The sequence below is a fragment of the Phaseolus vulgaris genome, chromosome 11 (genome assembly GCF_000499845.2).
Source record: "Phaseolus vulgaris cultivar G19833 chromosome 11, P. vulgaris v2.0, whole genome shotgun sequence".
NCBI lineage: Eukaryota > Viridiplantae > Streptophyta > Magnoliopsida > Fabales > Fabaceae > Phaseolus > Phaseolus vulgaris.
In genome coordinates this window covers 4,172,572-4,191,137 of record NC_023749.2, presented here as the reverse complement: position 1 = coordinate 4,191,137, position 18,566 = coordinate 4,172,572, and the positions used below count along the sequence as shown (strand labels likewise).

Here is an 18,566-nt window from a genome sequence, read left to right as displayed (position 1 = left end):
AACCTATTTACTATTTATTCCTTAATATTAATCAATTATTTGTTTATTTGTCTACACGTTCTTTAACAATTCATACTCCTCTCACATTAAGAGTTATTTTCTACATGTATCCCACAAATTATTTATTTTAAATATGATAAATAAACAAAATTACTAATAAAGTGTACTTTCACATCATTATAATGATTATAGAAATCTATCATCTACTTGTGTATATTTAGATATCAAATTTAAAATTATGATTATGTTCAAGTTAAAATTATTTCAAATTAATTTTCATTTTTTAACACCAAATAAAACATGCTCTAAATTTTTAAAACAAAAATATTTTCTAGTATGCGTCATCCATAAAGCCTATATATTATTATGCTCCATATATATTGATGCCTGCATATACTGTATGATTGTCCAGGGCATGGGTAGGAGTGGACCTTTTCTAAACTTATTTACCCCACATAATGCATCAATTGAGTTGTCTCTATTCACTATTTTATGGATGAGATCTCTTTCAAAAATCACCCTAACTTGTTGTATGGAATTAATGCTTATACAATAATGACTATCATATGAATACAAGGAAAACATGAAGTTTCATCAGATAAAAACGAATGAAAATAAGTAAAAATTGACCCCTAAGTGTCGAATGTACGTGGACCAACAATTCGAAGAAAAAATCGTGGAAGTAAATGAATATTTTCATCGGCTAGTGTATTGCGTGGATCAAACCGACAAAAAATGGACGAAACTAGCAGACGTAAAAGAGAAGTAATAGCGTCGGCTTATGGTGGGCCAAATCGATGCATATGTACAAAATCACCTATGCGTCCCGAACTGGAAAAAAAATTGGCATAAGATTTTGTGTCGGTCTGGCCCATGCAAAGGTCGCACATAAATTTATTAATATAAAAAAATAAAAGCTTGTGTGGGCTTGACCGACGCATAAAGGGCAACAAAAAAAATCATTTATTTTTTGTTCTAGCCATTTTATCCTTTAAGACAACAAATACCAACCAAATCAAATTTCAGAATTCAAAATAACAAATTGCTATCATTCACACCACATTCACAATACAAAAATCATTCAAATAGTTAAATAAAATCCTTCAGATAATTTCATCCATCCAAATACTTAAAGTGAATATGAATACTTAAAACAAAACTTAAAATTAAAATTGTACTTTAAAATTTAACTAAAAGCACTAAAACTTAAAATGTTGGATAATTCAATTACATAAAAAGAATGTAAATGAAAATATAAAATGGATCCAATAGTGATGTGATATGTGATAACCTGTAAAAAAAATACAAACAATGTGAATAAATAAATGTAAATAACTAAAATACTTAGTATATAATAAAAATGTGAAATAATTAAACTTACAGTCTAGGATGCACTTTAAGGGACAAGCTAGTCATCCTCCTCTGGATCATACTCGTGGTCGAATTGAGTTGTGCCAGTGGAAACATTTTTGTCACGTTCCATTGAGATAAGCTTTTCCTTTATAACCTTCATCTTGTCCTCTAAATGTGCATATTTTTGACCCCACATACTAAGTTCAACACAAAGTATTTGATTTTTAATCACATGATCAGATTGTGAAATTCCGGAAGCAAAGGGTTGAGTGAGGGAAGAGACTCCTTGGCGAAAGTTAGTAGTCAAGTTTGTCGTACCATACACTCGACCTTTAGTCTTTCTGCCGACAACTTCCTACCAAGTTTAAAGCTTTGTTGTAGGATCAAGTTGATGAACATCAGTGCTAAAGTCCTGAGAACTATTTACATGAAGGGTCTTCAAGCACTCATGATATTTTTCCTACATAGGTCATTATGAGATGAAAATCTTAGGAAATTAAAAAAATATATATAAAAAGTTAAAAGAATAATTTACATAAGTTTCACGAGCACGAGTAACAATCCAATCACCCTTCTTGTTTATGTGGGTGGCCATATATAGTTCATCAAGTTCTGGGGGACGACCATATTGACGTTCCTAATAATGTTGTACAATTAGAAGCAATATAGGTTGCAAATGTGAAATGAATTTCATGTAAGACGGTGACGAGTACTTACCAAGGTCACTGCAATATCTGTATGTGATTTTCGACTTGTGCAGTGTAATGCTCCACCATGAGCTGAAACCCTATTCACTATATTCTGAGTTGATTTATCTTTGAACTTTTGTGAATCTCAATAATTTAGAAGCTCAACCCATGCTTGCTCGCCTATCCAAGTAGGTCGAACACCCTTTGCCCTGACTTTGGTCAACATGTCACAAAGTCGTTTTCTGACTTTAGACTCATAGACCTTTTTAATCTGCTACTCATCCTGAGGTGCCCAAGTTTCGTTTTAGTTTTTCCATTTTGGTTTATCTATATGAATTTGTAATTAAAAATTAAAATTACCTGAAAGTCAACCCACCATTTCAGTTTGTCCTCCTCAGTCATGGCATCACAATGATGATATGGACCTCTAAATTGAGACTGAATGCAATGTCCAATGGCCTCACTAGCATAATGATTTAGAGTCCAACTACAATATAAACAAATCAAATTACAGACATTGTAATTTGAAGATAAAAATAAATATAAATTTAGGATGACTTACCCTCTACCAAGAAGTCGGATGATGACCCTACTAGTAGGGTCACGCTGGACCTCCTCAATGGGGAGGTCATCCTTTGAAATAGCAACGACATCATGGTCAACATGGTCAGAGAGGCCTTGCACAAAGCCAACAATAGTCAGGACAGAGGGAGAAAATGTGGTGTGGACAATGGAATAAGGAGTGGACTGCATAAATGTACCAAGGGTGGGCTGCACAAATGTACCAAGGGTAGGCTGGAATGGAAAACTCAAAGTCTGGTGGAGTGGTGCAAGGACACTTTGATGGTAAGTCAGAACAAAGAATGATCGCCCTAGTGGTATTGGAATACTAGGAGGGTGTGAAGATGATGAAATATATGTGTGTGATGAGGTGATATAGTGCGGTCTGGATAAGCATACTGAAATTCTCCATGCCCAGAGGACGAGGGGGTGGAGGAAGATGGGCTAGAAGACGATGTCGAGGAATGAGATGAAATATATGGACTACCAGGATTAAACGGTGATAAAATACCAGAATAAGGGATGCTTCATAGGTTTATAGCTAGATGATCGTGCATCGATGTAGAAACTCCACGTCTCGGTTGCCACGCCTAACAATCTAACCATCCCTCCTCTAGTCCTAACAATTTTTCTAGAAAAATTATCCGTTCATAATATTAGTATAATTATGTAATGATGATATGTTTGTTTATAATTTATTAAAAGTAATATACGTTAATCATCATTGTTATCAAACTCTGAATCGTCATTATCAAATGTTGGATGTTGGAGAAGGTGACGAGAATGAAGAACTAAAGAGTAATTGAGAAAAACTCAGACAAAGAATATGCAAGAGAACATATTAAACTCCAAAATCTTTTAATCTAAATTCACAATATATAATCTAAGCACCCAAATTTTAAATCTTTTCAGAATATTTTATAAACTCCACAACAGAAATAAAATATTATTATTTTAGTCACTTTTAAGCGATTGTATGTGAAACAACTCATTTGCGCATTTTTCTCCATACATAGTGGAAGGTGGGTTGGTTTCCCAAAGAGATGAAAAAAAAGAAATGAAAGAAACATAAGTATGATCATTCATACACACACATTGATTATTAAAATAATATTAAACCACTGCTCACACTTGTGGACTATATGGGTGCCAGAATGTGACAGACACAGTTTTCGTTGTCCCAATGATATATGGTTTATTACGTTTTTATTGCTAACTACTGCACAATAATATAATAATGAATGATGTTCATCTATTTAGACAGACGAGAACACTCTTCATATTAAATTCAAATTATCTTTTTTTTTAAAGTTAATCTATAATAGTTCGAATGAATTAAGCCATTAATTGATTTTTAAATATTATTAAGATTTATTTTGTTGTTCTAAGTTTTCAACATTATCTGGGCCTCAATATAACCTCGATAGGTGAAGTCTACTATATCTCTAATATTGCCAATGTTTTCAGTCATCAACAGTACATTGAGTTTGAAGTATAAAATGTATACACACGTATGATGATTTGTAGGACTATCATGATTATTATGATAGACATTCTTATTCAGTTGCACTTATTCATTTTGATTTTGAGAAAGAAACAAAATATATATGTGGCATACAAAGTGACAGCGATTTGTGTAGGTAGGAAGCAGTGCTGGGGATTTTACTCCCACCATGTGACACTCTTCTTTAGTTTATGGTGACAAAGGCTTATGCATGCCGATTTGGTCTATTTAATAAGGAAAATGATTTGAGAATATTTGGAGTTTTATACATAAGATTAAAAATAAATATATATAATAAAAAGTAAGTTTAAATGATATAAAAATATATTAAAATAATAAAATTAAGAGTTATAACACTGTTATATAAAAAATTATAGATTCTCAATGTATCATTATCTATTTAATATGGGGTTTTATATGATAACAATACAGACAGTAAAATACTCCCACTTCACTTACTAATAAATTAATATTTTAATTATTGTTTTCGAATAGATGTTGGAACCTAGAAAACGATTGTTCTTCCATTCTCTTCGGTCGAATACTGTCACTGCTTACTTCCTGCTTCATCTTCCTCCTCTCGGTTGTCTGGTCTCACACGCTAGAATGATACCTGCAGAAGACATTCCAACGCTCAAGTCAGTTAGTGTGTCGGGACTCGGGTGTCAGAGTACTGTAGATAATGACGTACCTAGTTCTTGGAATTTATGTTATTTATATTACCTTAATGGGTCTTTGTTGGTGGACCAGATTAGTGGGTTGGTTTATGTTTAGGATTGTGTTAAACAACCCTTAATCAAAGATTAACCTTGTTGACTTGGTCAACTCATGGCTCGTCGTCATAGGTCGGTCACGTGTCGTCACATGACCTTTTCATTGTGGTTGATTGATTAAATGGTCGAATTTCTGACCGACTCATTGTGACTGATTTAGTCGTCTCATTGTGCCTGATTCAGTCGTCACAGTACAATTATATTTTATTCATTTTTAATTTAAAATATTATTATATTATTATAATGATTTGTCAAAAAAATGTATGCATTTTACTTTTTGGTATTAAACAAATCTTTTCCTTTACTGCCCAATCTCTCTCTTCACATGTCCTCATACTACATATATATCACCCAAAAATTAGATGCATGTTACCAATTTAAGACGCTTTTCTCTCGTCTCCCTCCTTTCCTCTCACATTTTCTCTTGTGCTGATATCACTTCAACTAAGTCAACAACATGACTGAGGATAAGGTAGTTGAAACTGATAAAACACTTGAAGATTTCGATCCTCCCAAGAAGCACAAAACCAACAAGTATGCTTTTGGTTGCGCTATATTGGCCTCCACTACATGCATTTTACTTGGTTATGGTGAGTCTTGTTAAGTTATTCATTCCATTTTACGGTTGTTCTTTCCAAAATGCGTTCAAATTTTTGTAAATGGTTTTAGGGTTGGGTTTTTTATGCGGTTTTAGTTGTTGTTGATTATATAGATAGTTGGTGGATTCTCTCGATTTTGTTTAGTTTTGGAGAAAGATGAGTTTGCATGCTTGGATCCAAATTGAGTTATATACATATTTTGTTATTGTTATAGATATTGGGGTGATGACCGGTGCAGCCATATACATAAAGAGAGACCTAAAGGTGTCGGACGTGCAAATAGAGATACTGTTGGGAATCATCAACCTGTACTCACTCATAGGCTCATGCGTGGCCGGCAGAACCTCCGACTGGCTAGGGCGGCGATACACCATTGTCTTCGCCGGCACCATCTTCTTCGCCGGAGCACTTCTCATGGGCTTCTCCCCCAACTATTCCTTTCTCATGTTCGGGCGTTTCGTGGCGGGAATCGGCATCGGCTACGCCCTCATGATCGGCCCTGTGTACTCCGCCGAGGTCTCCCCAGCCTCCTATCGCGGCTTCCTCACTTCCTTCACCGAGGTCATCTTTTTCTGTTAAATATTGTTGAATTAAAATTTATATAACACATACACACTGACACTACTGATACGACACGAATACGAATATTTAAAATGTAGGACACGGGAACACGGATACATATATTATATAATTATAAATTATATAAATTGACAATAAAGATTTATGTACATAATCAAATTATTTTTTGAAAAAAAAATGATTTTCATGACTGGATTACAAGAATTTATTTATTATTTTTATAATCATAATAACAATTTATACAATAAATTTGAATTTTTAAAAAATTAATATATTTTTTTTAAAATTGTGTTAGAACGTACTACAATTATCATAAATATAACAGATATTTTTTGAATTACACACTCCATGTCCTACAGTCCATAGATTAAAATTTGATTTAGTTATGTTTATTTACGAAAATGTGATTTAGCAGGTTTTTATTAATGGAGGGATATTGCTTGGATACATATCCAACTATGCATTTTCAAAGATGACATTGAAGTTGGGATGGCGAATGATGCTTGGAATCGGTGCAATTCCTTCGATACTCTTAACGGTGGGAGTGCTGGTGATGCCGGAATCTCCGCGGTGGCTGGTGATGAAGGGACGTTTGGGAGAGGCAAGGATAGTGCTCAACAAAACCTCTGACAGTAAGGAAGAAGCTCAACAGAGGCTAGCTGATATCAAACAAGCCGCAGGGATCCCAGAGAGTTGCAACGACGACGTCGTTCAGGTGACCAAACAAAGTTCCGGCAACAACGTATGGAAAGAGTTGTTCCTTTATCCAACGCCTGCGATTCGCCACATCTTAATTGCAGCCCTCGGGATTTACTGCTTCCAACAAGCGTCGGGGGTGGACGCCGTCGTTTTATACAGCCCGAGAATCTTCGAGAAGGCTGGGATGACCGATGACACGCATAAGCTTCTTGCAACTGTGGCCGTTGGATTCGTGAAGACCACGTTCATCTTGGTTGCTACTTTTATGATGGACCGCGTGGGTCGTCGTCCCATGTTATTGTCTAGTGTTGGAGGCATGGTGGTCTCGTTTCTCATACTCGGAATCGTCTTTACCATCATTGAACAGTCGGAGAGTAAACCGATGTGGGCCATTGGATTGAGCATAACGATGGTGTTGGTCTTCGTGGCGACGTTTTCCATCGGTGCGGGACCCATCACGTGGGTTTACAGTGCTGAGATCTTTCCACTGAGATTGCGAGCGCAGGGTGTGGCTGCGGGTGTTGTTGTGAATAGAATCACAAGTGGGGTTATTACAATGACTTTTTTGTCCCTCACTAAAGCCATCACTGTTGGTGGAACTTTCTTCCTCTACTGTGGTATTGCTGCAACTGGGGGTTTATTCTTCTACATCGCGCTTCCTGAGACACGGGGTAAAACACTTGAAGACATGGAAGCCTCTTTCGGTAATTTCAACCTCAAATCCAACAAGGGACTTGAAAATGGAAATGCCAAACTCACGCAACTCTAGATTGTGTTGGAGATCGATTAAAAATTAGAAAATTTTATATTATATAATGTAAACCTCATTTTCTAAATCGATTTTTGTGAAGGTGGTATTAGTTTTAAAATTTACTTTTCGTAATAGTTTCGAATTTTTTACATTTAAATAGTATTACAAAGAGTAATCTATAGTAGTTTTTAAAATAAAAAATAGATTACAAAGAGACTTGTATGGAAAATACAATAACTTTTTTCTTCATAAAAGTTAAAAAACAACTAATGTTTTCTCTCTATATATTATCTTGTTTGAGATATTAGTTTCAAATTATATATTTGCACCTCTTTTCATGAATTTATTTTTTATATATTTTAAGATATTTATGACTAATAATATTTTTTTTCATAAATACTCGCCCATAAAGTGTCTGGAAAATATGATAATAAAACTTTGTAAGACAACTAACTGACACATAAGTCTTAATGCTTTGTTTTTATATGAAGAAAAGGAAAAAAAACAAAGTTATATGACACGAAAAGTGAGAAAAAAAAGAGAAAAAAATATTTTTTAAGTGATTCGATTTAAAAAACGAAGGGAAAACAAATAAAAAAATGACACTTAAATTTGATATAAAGATACTTTTGTATTTAAACTAATATTTTGTCGTATTGTAAAAAAGACAGTGTATCATGTAAAATGACGTATTGGATATATTTTTTTTTATTATATATTTTGATGAACTTTTATTCGAAATCTGTCCTCTAATAAAAAATAAACAATATATCTCAACTACTTTTAACACTTTTTTCCCTTTAAAATGATTAATGGAAAAGTCTATCAAGTCTAACCTTAACTTTTTTTCTACTTTAATGTATTCTTTTATGAGTGGGAAAGTCTCATCTCAATCATTTTGAATATTTTTCTGTGACGATGCTTAGTAAGTTTTGTTCTTTGACTTCAATAAGAAAATGAATGGTATTTATAAAAAAACTTTTTAATATCTAAGTCAGTGTTTGATAGTATGTGATTGAAAATAATAAAAATTATTAAATATATATTTTTATCCCAAAATGTATATAAATTATGTTAATATTAATATCGAATATTAATTTTAGTTTATCATAATTTATTGAGTTAATCTTAATATTAAAAAAAATCGTACAGTGATTATATTAATAATTATTTGAAAGAATAGCATGTGTTTGGTAATGGCACATGCATACTAAAAAGTAGATGATTCGATCTATCAACAATAGAATTAATTTTATTTTTTTCATTTTCTTATTTTTTTATCTATCCTACCTTCTTACAACTTGTCATAAACAATAGGAGCAAAAATTTAGGCATGTGATATTGGTTTTAGACACGTTGACTCCATGAAAATGGATGTACGCAAAGGAGCCTATTGAAAAGGAAACCCTAGTAGAGGGTCCACAACTGGATAGTGAAAGTGAGGTAACCTCCCTCCAATCCCTAATAATATATATATGAATCTCAGACACTTTTCTTAAATGGGATGTTCGTGTCGGATACACGTGTCAGACATAACACTCCTACGACATTCGTAAGACACTTATCGGTTAAATGTTTAAACATATTTGTTAGATTTATGAAAATTATGACACAGGTTTAACGCAATTTTAAAAAGAAAAAATACATTAATTTTCTAAAAACTCAAATTTATTGCATAAATTTCTATTATGATTATAAAAATAAGGAACAAATTCTTTTTAACCAATCATGAAAAATTTTTTTTGCTAAAAAAAAACTTAAACATATTTAGTGCATATAAATCTTTATTTTCAATTTATATAATTCATAATTATATAATATATAGATTTGTGTCCCCGTATCCTACATTTTAGAAAATATACGTATCTTCGTGTCCATATCCGTGTCATATCAGTATCTATATTAGTGTCTCTGCTACATAGCTAATAATACATTCAAAACTCCAATTTTTTATACAATCACATTACAACTTCTAATATTATTATTTTAATATTTTTATATCATTTAATTATAAATTTATCTTTTATTATATATATATATATATATATATATATTTAAACTCATCAAATCAAAAATTATATATAACTATCATTTTATTCCTCCAATAGGATCCAAGACCTTAGTCTACTATTATATAACCATTTTTTATAAAATTAAGTTACAATTTTTAATACTATTATTTTAATATTTTTATATCATTTAATTTTAAATTTATCCTTTATTATATATATATATATATATATATATTTTTAACCCTATCACATCAAAAATGTTATACGAACTCTTTCAAACTATCATATTCCATTAGTCTATTATTTCGTTACATTACATTTTTCTTTTCTTTTCTATTTATTGTGTTTGAAAATCCTTGCCTTGAAAGAAATCGTGGTCGATATTTTTCCTATGCAAAGGTGGGTTAGAATGACCTCACATTTCCTTTTGTTTTATGTACCTTTTTCTTTGATTTTTAACCCAATAATTTATTGTTTCATAAAACCACTCATGTAGTCAGTGAGATACACCCGTGGCGTGTTCATTTTTCATTTGAAAACGTTTACTTTTATTATTTCTAATGAAATCTACTTTTTAATGACATCTTTTCTATTTAAAAGACTCAAATTTATACTCTTATATAAAAAATCAAATTATGTAACACTCTTTCATAAAATTTAAAATTTACAATAACTTATAAACTTTCTTTATGTTCTTGGTATTTAGAAAACAATGAAATTCACACTTTGAAAGGACAATTTGTTAAATGCAATGATAACCTTAAAACTATAGCAAATCTACGGTGAAGATTCCAATCGGATTAATAAATAGTATGTGGTGTCCCTATTTATAGTACCTCCAAAAATAAGTTTCTAGACACTTTCCAAAATTATTTCCATCACGAAAGAATTAGACACTTTTCCAATAAAAACATAAGTAGAAAACTAAACATTATTTGAAATGAGTGATTCTTATATATAATGATGAAAAGTACATATACCTCATCAATGAGAAAACCTATATATTATTATGCTCCATAAGATAGTGTATGATTGTCTAGGGCATGGGTAGGAGTGGACCACTTTTCTAAACTTATTTGTCCCACATAATGCATCAATTGGGTTATCTCTCTTCACTATTTTCTGGATGAGATTTCTTGCAAAAATCACCCTAACTTCTTGTCTGAAATTAATGCTTATACAATAATGACCCCATCATATATTTATTATATACATAGCACACAACTTTCATATTTTCATAATTTTCCTTCAAGAAAAATACATTTTGATCTTAGATAAAGGTATGTTTGGTCCACGTTTTTTTTTTAATTTTTAGAAACTTATAAATAGTTATATCTTTTTGTATAAATATTGATGTAACATTTTCCTTTCTGAAAGTTTCAAATCATGACTTAAAAGACAAATAATGGATCTATAATTGTTGAAACAATATATACTACACACCATAGGCATTACAAGATATAATTTCCCTCCACCACACTATCTCGTAAAAATAAGTTAGATGACATCATGTGAACCCACAAAAATATTATAGTAAAATTATTAAATAAAAATTAATTTTAAAAATTAAAATAATTAATTATTAATTAAATATTAAGTTATAACAAAAATATTAATATAAAAGTAGTTTTTATTTTTAATAAAAACATATAAGTCAGTTTCTAAATATAATAAATAATTAATAATTAATATATATAAATTTTGCAATTAATATTGAATATCAATTTATAAACTAATTTATAAATTTTTATTCATAATAAAAATGACTTTAAATATTAGTTAATTTTTAGTTTATAAAATAATATAATTTAGTTATTATAACAATTAATTATTTTAATTATTTTTTATTTAATAATTTTCTTATATTAAAATGGATTTTTATAATTTTTTATAATTATTTTTACTTAATAATTTTGTCTATACGAATGGCAAAATCTGAGAGACACAAATAAATAGAGTTAGGTGCGAAATTATTTTAAATTTGAATGAATAAATAAAATGAGAGTTTAACTAAAATTATTAATATATAAATTATGTTTTACACCATATTTAAAAGAATTTCTAATTAATTTATACTATAATTTTCTTACACATATAAAATTAAACTCATAAAATAAATAATATTTTAATTTTGGTGACTTCTTGATTTAAGTTTGTCCCTATATATCATGTGATGTGAATAAAACTTTATTCATAATTATTTAAATTACAACTAATTAACCCACAAAATTTGATTTTATCATATAAATTACAATTAACTAATCCAATTTGTTTGAATGAACCAACTCAACATTGTCTGACTTTGGTTAATTTTGTCTAAGTTTTAATTAACATGACATGATCTAAACTGGTCCAATAAAGATCTAGAAAGAATTGATCTGAAATAGATCAAACTCAACTCAGTCTGACATTACCCGACTCAATTGAGTCCAATGTAGCATAACTCAACTTGGAGTAACATGTTACCTAACTCAACTTCGAGTAACATGTGACCAACTCTACTAGACTCAATATGGACCCAACATGACTTTCTCTGACATGGCCCAATACAACTTGCTCAATATGGAATAAAAAATTATTATTTTATTAAAAATGTTAAATAATAAATAATTTTCATCATCACTTTCATCAATAATATTTCGTCATCAATTTCTAGAAGTGAGAACACAAAAGTTGTTGAAGAACATGACAAGTCTAACTTATTTTCAATAAAAGTAATAAAAGTTTTATTTAAAATATTTAAATTTATAAAGTATATAAATCTTAATTAAGTATAAATTAAAATATGACGAGTGATTAGATAACACCACTCTTAAAAATTAGTTTTTGTTTTCGCCAAACGTGCTTTGCTCACAAATCCAAAGTAAATTTTCAAGTACCTATGACATACTTATTACATGTATAACCTCGAGAGAGCAAGGTAAAATAACAACAGTTATGATACCACTCATAAAACTTCCACAAATTCTAAATGCTTAACAATTTCGCTTTCAATGCGTCATCTCAAAGGAAACAAAAGGGCGTTTTCTTCCTGCTCTTCAATTCCATAATTACCATTCAACAAAATTGCGTATACCTTTCAAACTTAAACTCTATAGTTCAGACTATAATTCTATATTTCAAATTAAAGAGTTGAGACTATAATTCAGATAATAATTTACTATTTAAAATTGTAGAATTAAAAAAAAAAATCAGATTTTCAAGTACTTTCTGAATTCTTCAATTTGAAATATAATTTTGTATTTCAAATCCACAAAATACCTTCCAAACACTAGTTAAGAATACAAAATTATATTTCAAATTGATATTTTCAAATCCAGAAAATATCTCTAATTGTAGGAATATTCACAATAGAAATAGAGCTTCTGAATAATCAAATGACTAGTGTATCTGTTTTAGTTTTGTCATAAATATAAATAAGTTTCTTCAGATTCTGATACCTTCCCATTTCTTCTCTACACGTGTTCACCTTTTTTCCTCAGGTGCTTGTGTAAGCACTTTTTTTCGATATTTTCTTCTTCCACCTCCATACCTTCTTCGTTCACCTCTATACATTTTATGAAAAATCTAATTTACCTTTCTCTGAAAATTAGAAATCATTCAAACTCAACAATTTGAAATACAAAATTATATTATAAATTGCAAAATTTGAAAGATATTTTCGAATTCAGAAAACACCATCTAAACTTTACAGAAATATAAAATTGTATTTTGAATTGAAGAGTTCGAAGATGTTTCTGAATTCTACAATTCAAAATATAATTTTGTATGTTTGAATCCAAAAAGTACCCTTATAAATTATACAACTCATAATATTATAATATTGTATTCCAAATTGTAGAATTTAGGAAGATATTTTCTGTTTGAAAATACCTTTAATATAGAAACTTATTTATGTTTTATGACAAAACTAAAAAATACTCATTTGATGATTCCGAAGCTCTGTTTCTACTGTGAATACCACCCCCAAAATGTGTAATAAGAAACTTGAGATTAAGTAATGAAATAAAATGAACTACATAATTGTAAACAGTTAGATCAAACTATGAAAGTAATTTTAAATAATATCAACTACGGGGAACTAAAAAATAAATAAAATTCTCAAGCTCAACATTTGCGAATTATCATAAGTTAATGAAATTCTACAATATCAATTTGACAAGAATTAACATTTTCAACCTCTTTAAGATATATCCTGCAAATAATCTGATTCAATACTCTGTTTCCAGGACACCATCAATCAGACCAAACTCCAAAGCCTGCACAAAGAAAAGGCAGTAACAAAAACTATCCAGTGAGATATAAAAATTAAAGAACTAAGATCGAAGCAATAATTGCTGCCTTAACTGAAACTAACCACCTTAATTATCTCCTCATAGAAAATAGACAAATAACTACTTAGATAACAAGAACCAAAGGTGTTTTGAGATGCATCAATTTTATAGATTAATTAAGTCAACCACATGGTATAAACTAAACAGATAATCCAAATTTAACTGAAACATTTACTTAATTTTCTTTTCCTCTAAGTTTCATTTACTATTGGAAATACAACAAATTTGGTTGTTTGAGAACTTGTACTCCATTCAATGAACTCATGTCATGTCACAGCTATAGATGGAAAAAGTTCACATTACCTCAGAAACAGACAGAAAACGGTCCCTCTCTGTGTACTGCTGCACCTTCTCTAGTGGCTGCCCCGTAAAAGCACTATACATCTTGTCAATTTTCTGAAATCCAAATAGAATGAGGGATTAAGCATGGCATTCCAAGAACTGTCAAATAAAACTATGACAAGTAAAAAGAAGCCACAGAAAATTGGGCACGTCACAAAGAAAATATGTTAATCGAAGTTTTTAGTTTCACAATAGAAAATTGGAATTCTAAGATCATAGGAGCATTAAAGTTGTCCACAAATTATTAGAATGGTGCAAATCAGAGGAAGAAAGACTAACATGGCGAGATTGAACAGCTTCATTCACTTGGCGTCTGACATCCTCAACATGACCCTGTAGAGAGATTAAGAACAATAAGGGTGTGTTTGCTTCCAAGTGGGAGGAGGGAGGGGGTGTTTTTTGTGTTTGTTTCCATGGTTTTGAGAGTGGAGGAGAGGATGAGAGAGAGGGTGGAGGGATTTTTTCATTCTTCACAAAATGAAGAGATTTGTGAGGATTTAATAGGATTGTTGCATTTTACTAAAATACCCTTGTACATGTATTTTATTTTAATATATAAAATTAAATATTACATAAATTTATTTATTATTTATAATTTTAAAAATATTTAATTATACTATTAATAACAACATATAATTATAAATAATAAAATAAAATTATAATATCAACAATATATATATATAGTTATATAAAATAACAAATGAATATTATTTTCATAAATTTTAATGTATTTAATTTATTTCAATTTAACACCAAAATATTTTATATTATATTTTTTAATTTTTTATTAAAAATATAAACAATTATGAATATTATATATTAAAAATATTTAAACCTACACAAAAAAAATCATAATTCATTATTTAAATATTTTTTAATAAAAAGGATAATTTTGTAAACTTACAATAAACCATCCTCACAAATCCACTCTATCATCCCTCAATCCAAACAACCTCACATATCCTCACACATCCTCTCCAATCCTCACAAATCCATCTCTCCCATCCTCACAAATCCACTCTCTCCCATCCTCACAAATCCCCTCCCCAATCCAAACAGAGCCTAAGAATGGCAATGTCTACTGTGTACTGACCAAAGAAGTTCACATAGTTCTCAAAAATAGATCCTCCCCACTATCAATAAAATTTCATTTGTAAATGCTTTGATACATCAAATTTCAAATTGCAGAATGGATTACAATTACCATGGAAGATGGCTTTAAAGTTCAAACATAACATTAACATTGGAAGATATCAGGCTTCCAATATGATTTTTTGATGATTCATTGCAACTTGTCAAATAAAATTAATGGTCTACTTAAGAGACATATTGGAACATCAGCTCCAATTTCAAGTCTGGAAACTCAGGTCTTCTAGTTTTATTAAAATTTGTAACTTGTAGGAAGGAAGGGGAACATGGCGTGGTTTTTTACCACTTTCCTCATAAACTAGACGGTGCAAAGATCAATTTTTGTCATATCTTAATATTATTATTATTATTATGAAGATATAACTAATCATTGTATTTTTATTACTTTGTTCAGTATGGTAGATTATTCTGTTTCACGACTGTATTAAAATTTCAGAAGTTTCATTCTTACCCCACATCCACTCTGTGGTTGATGTATCATAATGCGAGCATTTGGCATTGCATAGCGCATTCCCTTCTCTCCTCCAGCAAGGAGGAGTGCTCCTTGGCTTGCAGCTACTCCAAAACATACAGTACCAACCTTGGGCTTTATCTGAAAAATGGAATCACCAAATTCTTTCAGGTAAGAACATTGACAACTAAATAGGGATTTAAAGTAACTAAAATAGGAGGGAAAATGTAACTGGACTCAAAGCGAGTGTCTGTGTGTGTATTGGAAGGCATGACAGAACTTTGATCTTACCCAAGACATGCAATCATAAATTGCCAACACTGAATACGAGCTTCCACCAGGGCAATTTAGGTATACCTGCAAACACAAGAAGCTCGATATAAATCCCTTTTCATAACTAAATGAAGCAAAGTAACAACGTCAAGGCTTAACAAACCAGTATATCTGATTTTTCATCAATAGTAGCAAGAGTCACAAGCTGGGATATAACTCTCTGAGCCACTTGTGAATTGATTGGCTGCCCTATGAATATTATACGATTCCTGAACAAAACAGACGACAGATCAAGTGGTCCTTCGGGAGTTATCACTGCTGGTGAGATTGGTGGGTTCCCCTTCTTAGCTTCAATTGCACCATAACTACAAGTAAACTGGAACATCAATAAGTTCTTTATCCATTCACTACTAAATAAAAAATAAAAAAAATGTAGGCAGGGGGCGCTATATGCATGTCTGTGAGAGAATAAAAAATGTTAATAAAAATAATCTGCAGTTTAGCTACTGTGATTCTGTGAAACTTGCAGACACTAACTGTATAGATAGGTCATGATGACTATAGCCATGCCACTGTTTATTAACAGAATGCATTACAGATTCAGTAATACTTCAAGATGCACTCCTTTATAACCTAATTCACCTCTACACAGATACAATTCTCTTTTCCAGTTAATAATCACAGACAAATCAGGTCTTGAACAACGAATGATGGTCCAAAATAGGTATTCACAGGCATCCTACCAAACAACCACATAATACACGAAGCACCTGAAAAAGGAAGTGAACAAAACTTTACCTTGTACTAGCACCATAGATATTTTTCTCATCAAGTTTTAAACGAAAGCCACGGCTTTTACTTGATAACCCTGCACAAAATAAAATATACATATGATACCATATTTTAGCGTAGCTATGTTCATAACTCGTAGGTAAATACGCAAACGAAAAAACTGCTTATTTGTTTAAAGGATTTAGTTCATTAAGAGCTTCAACTTATTAATGAACCATAAGGTAACAATTGTACAGAAGCCTGAGCAACAAGTGAAAATCTTAGCCAGTAGAACGAGGGGTGTAATGTAACTGATATGTGCTAATTTGTGGAATTGTGGTCAAATTGAACCCTTATTAAATATCTTAAATTACGCAAGACATTTCATTATCATAAAACTAGATAAAAAAAAAAAAAAAAAAAACCCTATTCCTTCAAAAAAAATAGGGTTAACACACCCAAAGAAAAAGTAAAAACCCCAAAGCAAGGATAAACTATCACAGCCTAGAAAAGGCAACAATTTTCGAATTGCAGCCAAAAAACAAAAGTTGTCAAATTAGAAATTTACCATCTTCTGATGAATTGCCATATGGGCTAGGAAAAGAAGAAGCTATCGAACAGGGGTTTCTGGTGAAATTGGAGTTCAAATTTCAGGTTATGAAAAATAATTGGAAAAAAAAGTGAAAGCGGAATTGGGTAATAGGAATATGAACCTGTGAGAAAATACTAGGTGGGAGGGAGTTCTGGAGCAAGAAGCTATATTGAAGCTGGCACTCGCGGGCACTGACAAAGCTTGAAGCACCATTGCTGAAACTCCGAAACAAGATGAACCGAGATACCAGTATTCTATTGGATCCCACCCACTTTAATGGTTTTCTTCTGATAATATATTTCTGTTTTTATTTTTCTGTTGGGTCTGTTGAGTCCGTAATAAGTTTTTATTCATAGGTTCAATTAGCTTTTCTTTTCCCACCCCTGTATATAAGGCACAGCTACATTCTTTCTAATCACTCATTGAAGACTGTTTCTTCCTACACCTCCATATCTTCTTCTGCCACCTCCATACACAACGTGAAAATACATTTTTATCCTTTTTATGTCATCCCCATATAGTAATTTCCGGATTACATAATTCATAAACTAAATAAGACTTCTGGATTATGTAATCCGAAAATTAATCATGCATATGAAAAAAGACTTTCGGATTATGTAATCCAGAAGCTAATTACAAATTTAAAAAATGACTTCCAGATTACATAATCAGAAATAGTAGAGGGACATTTTTGAAAATTTGAAAATACATGGAGGTGAGAGAATAAGGTATAGAGGTGCAGGAAGAAACAGTCCTCATTGAATAACATTATGCTTGCCACTGATATTTTGTAATGGTAGGTTTCTTCCTGCACCCCTACACATTTTTCTTTCTGCACCCCATAAGGTTGCGCAAAGATAAAATTGTTCCTATATAAGTTGTACATATATTTATTTATTTATTTCGGATTATGAAATTTGGTAAATTTTTGGATTGGCGCTTCTAGTAAAATTTTGGATTGACACGTCCAGTAATCTCTCAGATTGGTGCTTCCGGTAGTACATGAATGACAGTGTTAATTCAAAATAAAAAAAATGCAAAACATCCATAATTGAAAAAACCATTCTGGATCCACTAATGCATAATTCAAAATATGCATTCCGGATTCAGAAATCCATAATTGAAAAAAATCAT

The 18,566-nt window shown here is 30.9% G+C and overlaps 2 protein-coding genes across 2 annotated transcripts; one reads left to right on the top strand and one right to left on the bottom strand.

Annotated features, from left to right (window-relative positions):
- The first annotated feature begins 5,246 nt into the window (after positions 1–5,246).
- On the top strand, positions 5,247–7,607 carry LOC137830663 (polyol transporter 5-like). The gene is made up of 3 exons (XM_068638129.1): positions 5,247–5,470; positions 5,694–6,040; positions 6,474–7,607. The coding sequence occupies exons 1-3, from the start codon at positions 5,338–5,340 to the stop codon at positions 7,524–7,526; spliced, it is 1,533 nt and encodes a 510-aa protein (XP_068494230.1). The 5' UTR covers positions 5,247–5,337; the 3' UTR covers positions 7,527–7,607.
- Positions 7,608–13,592: 5,985 nt separating this feature from the next.
- Positions 13,593–17,746, bottom strand: LOC137819215 (ATP-dependent Clp protease proteolytic subunit 6, chloroplastic). Its single transcript, XM_068622996.1, has 9 exons — positions 17,554–17,746; positions 17,409–17,467; positions 16,868–16,937; positions 16,233–16,434; positions 16,088–16,153; positions 15,797–15,937; positions 14,476–14,529; positions 14,158–14,250; positions 13,593–13,779 (listed from the first exon to the last, which is right to left on the bottom strand). Exons 1-9 carry the CDS (start codon positions 17,643–17,645, stop codon positions 13,732–13,734), a joined length of 825 nt encoding a protein of 274 aa, XP_068479097.1. The 5' UTR covers positions 17,646–17,746; the 3' UTR covers positions 13,593–13,731.
- Between the last annotated feature and the right edge of the window lie 820 nt (positions 17,747–18,566).

Excerpts from the sequence above, each read along its gene's own strand:
- LOC137830663 (XM_068638129.1), top strand. The coding sequence starts at position 5,338 with ATGACTGAGGATAAGGTAGTTGAAACTGATAAAACACTTGAAGATTTC. Across the intron at positions 5,471-5,693 it reads ATGCATTTTACTTGGTTATG|ATATTGGGGTGATGACCGGT; the intron begins GTGAGTCTTGTT and ends TTATTGTTATAG. Across the intron at positions 6,041-6,473 it reads TCCTCACTTCCTTCACCGAG|GTTTTTATTAATGGAGGGAT; the intron begins GTCATCTTTTTC and ends GTGATTTAGCAG.
- LOC137819215 (XM_068622996.1), bottom strand. The coding sequence starts at position 17,645 with ATGGTGCTTCAAGCTTTGTCAGTGCCCGCGAGTGCCAGCTTCAATATA. Across the intron at positions 16,154-16,232 it reads ATGAAAAATCAGATATACTG|GTATACCTAAATTGCCCTGG; the intron begins GTTTGTTAAGCC and ends TTGTGTTTGCAG. Across the intron at positions 14,251-14,475 it reads AAGCTGTTCAATCTCGCCAT|AAAATTGACAAGATGTATAG; the intron begins GTTAGTCTTTCT and ends TTTGGATTTCAG.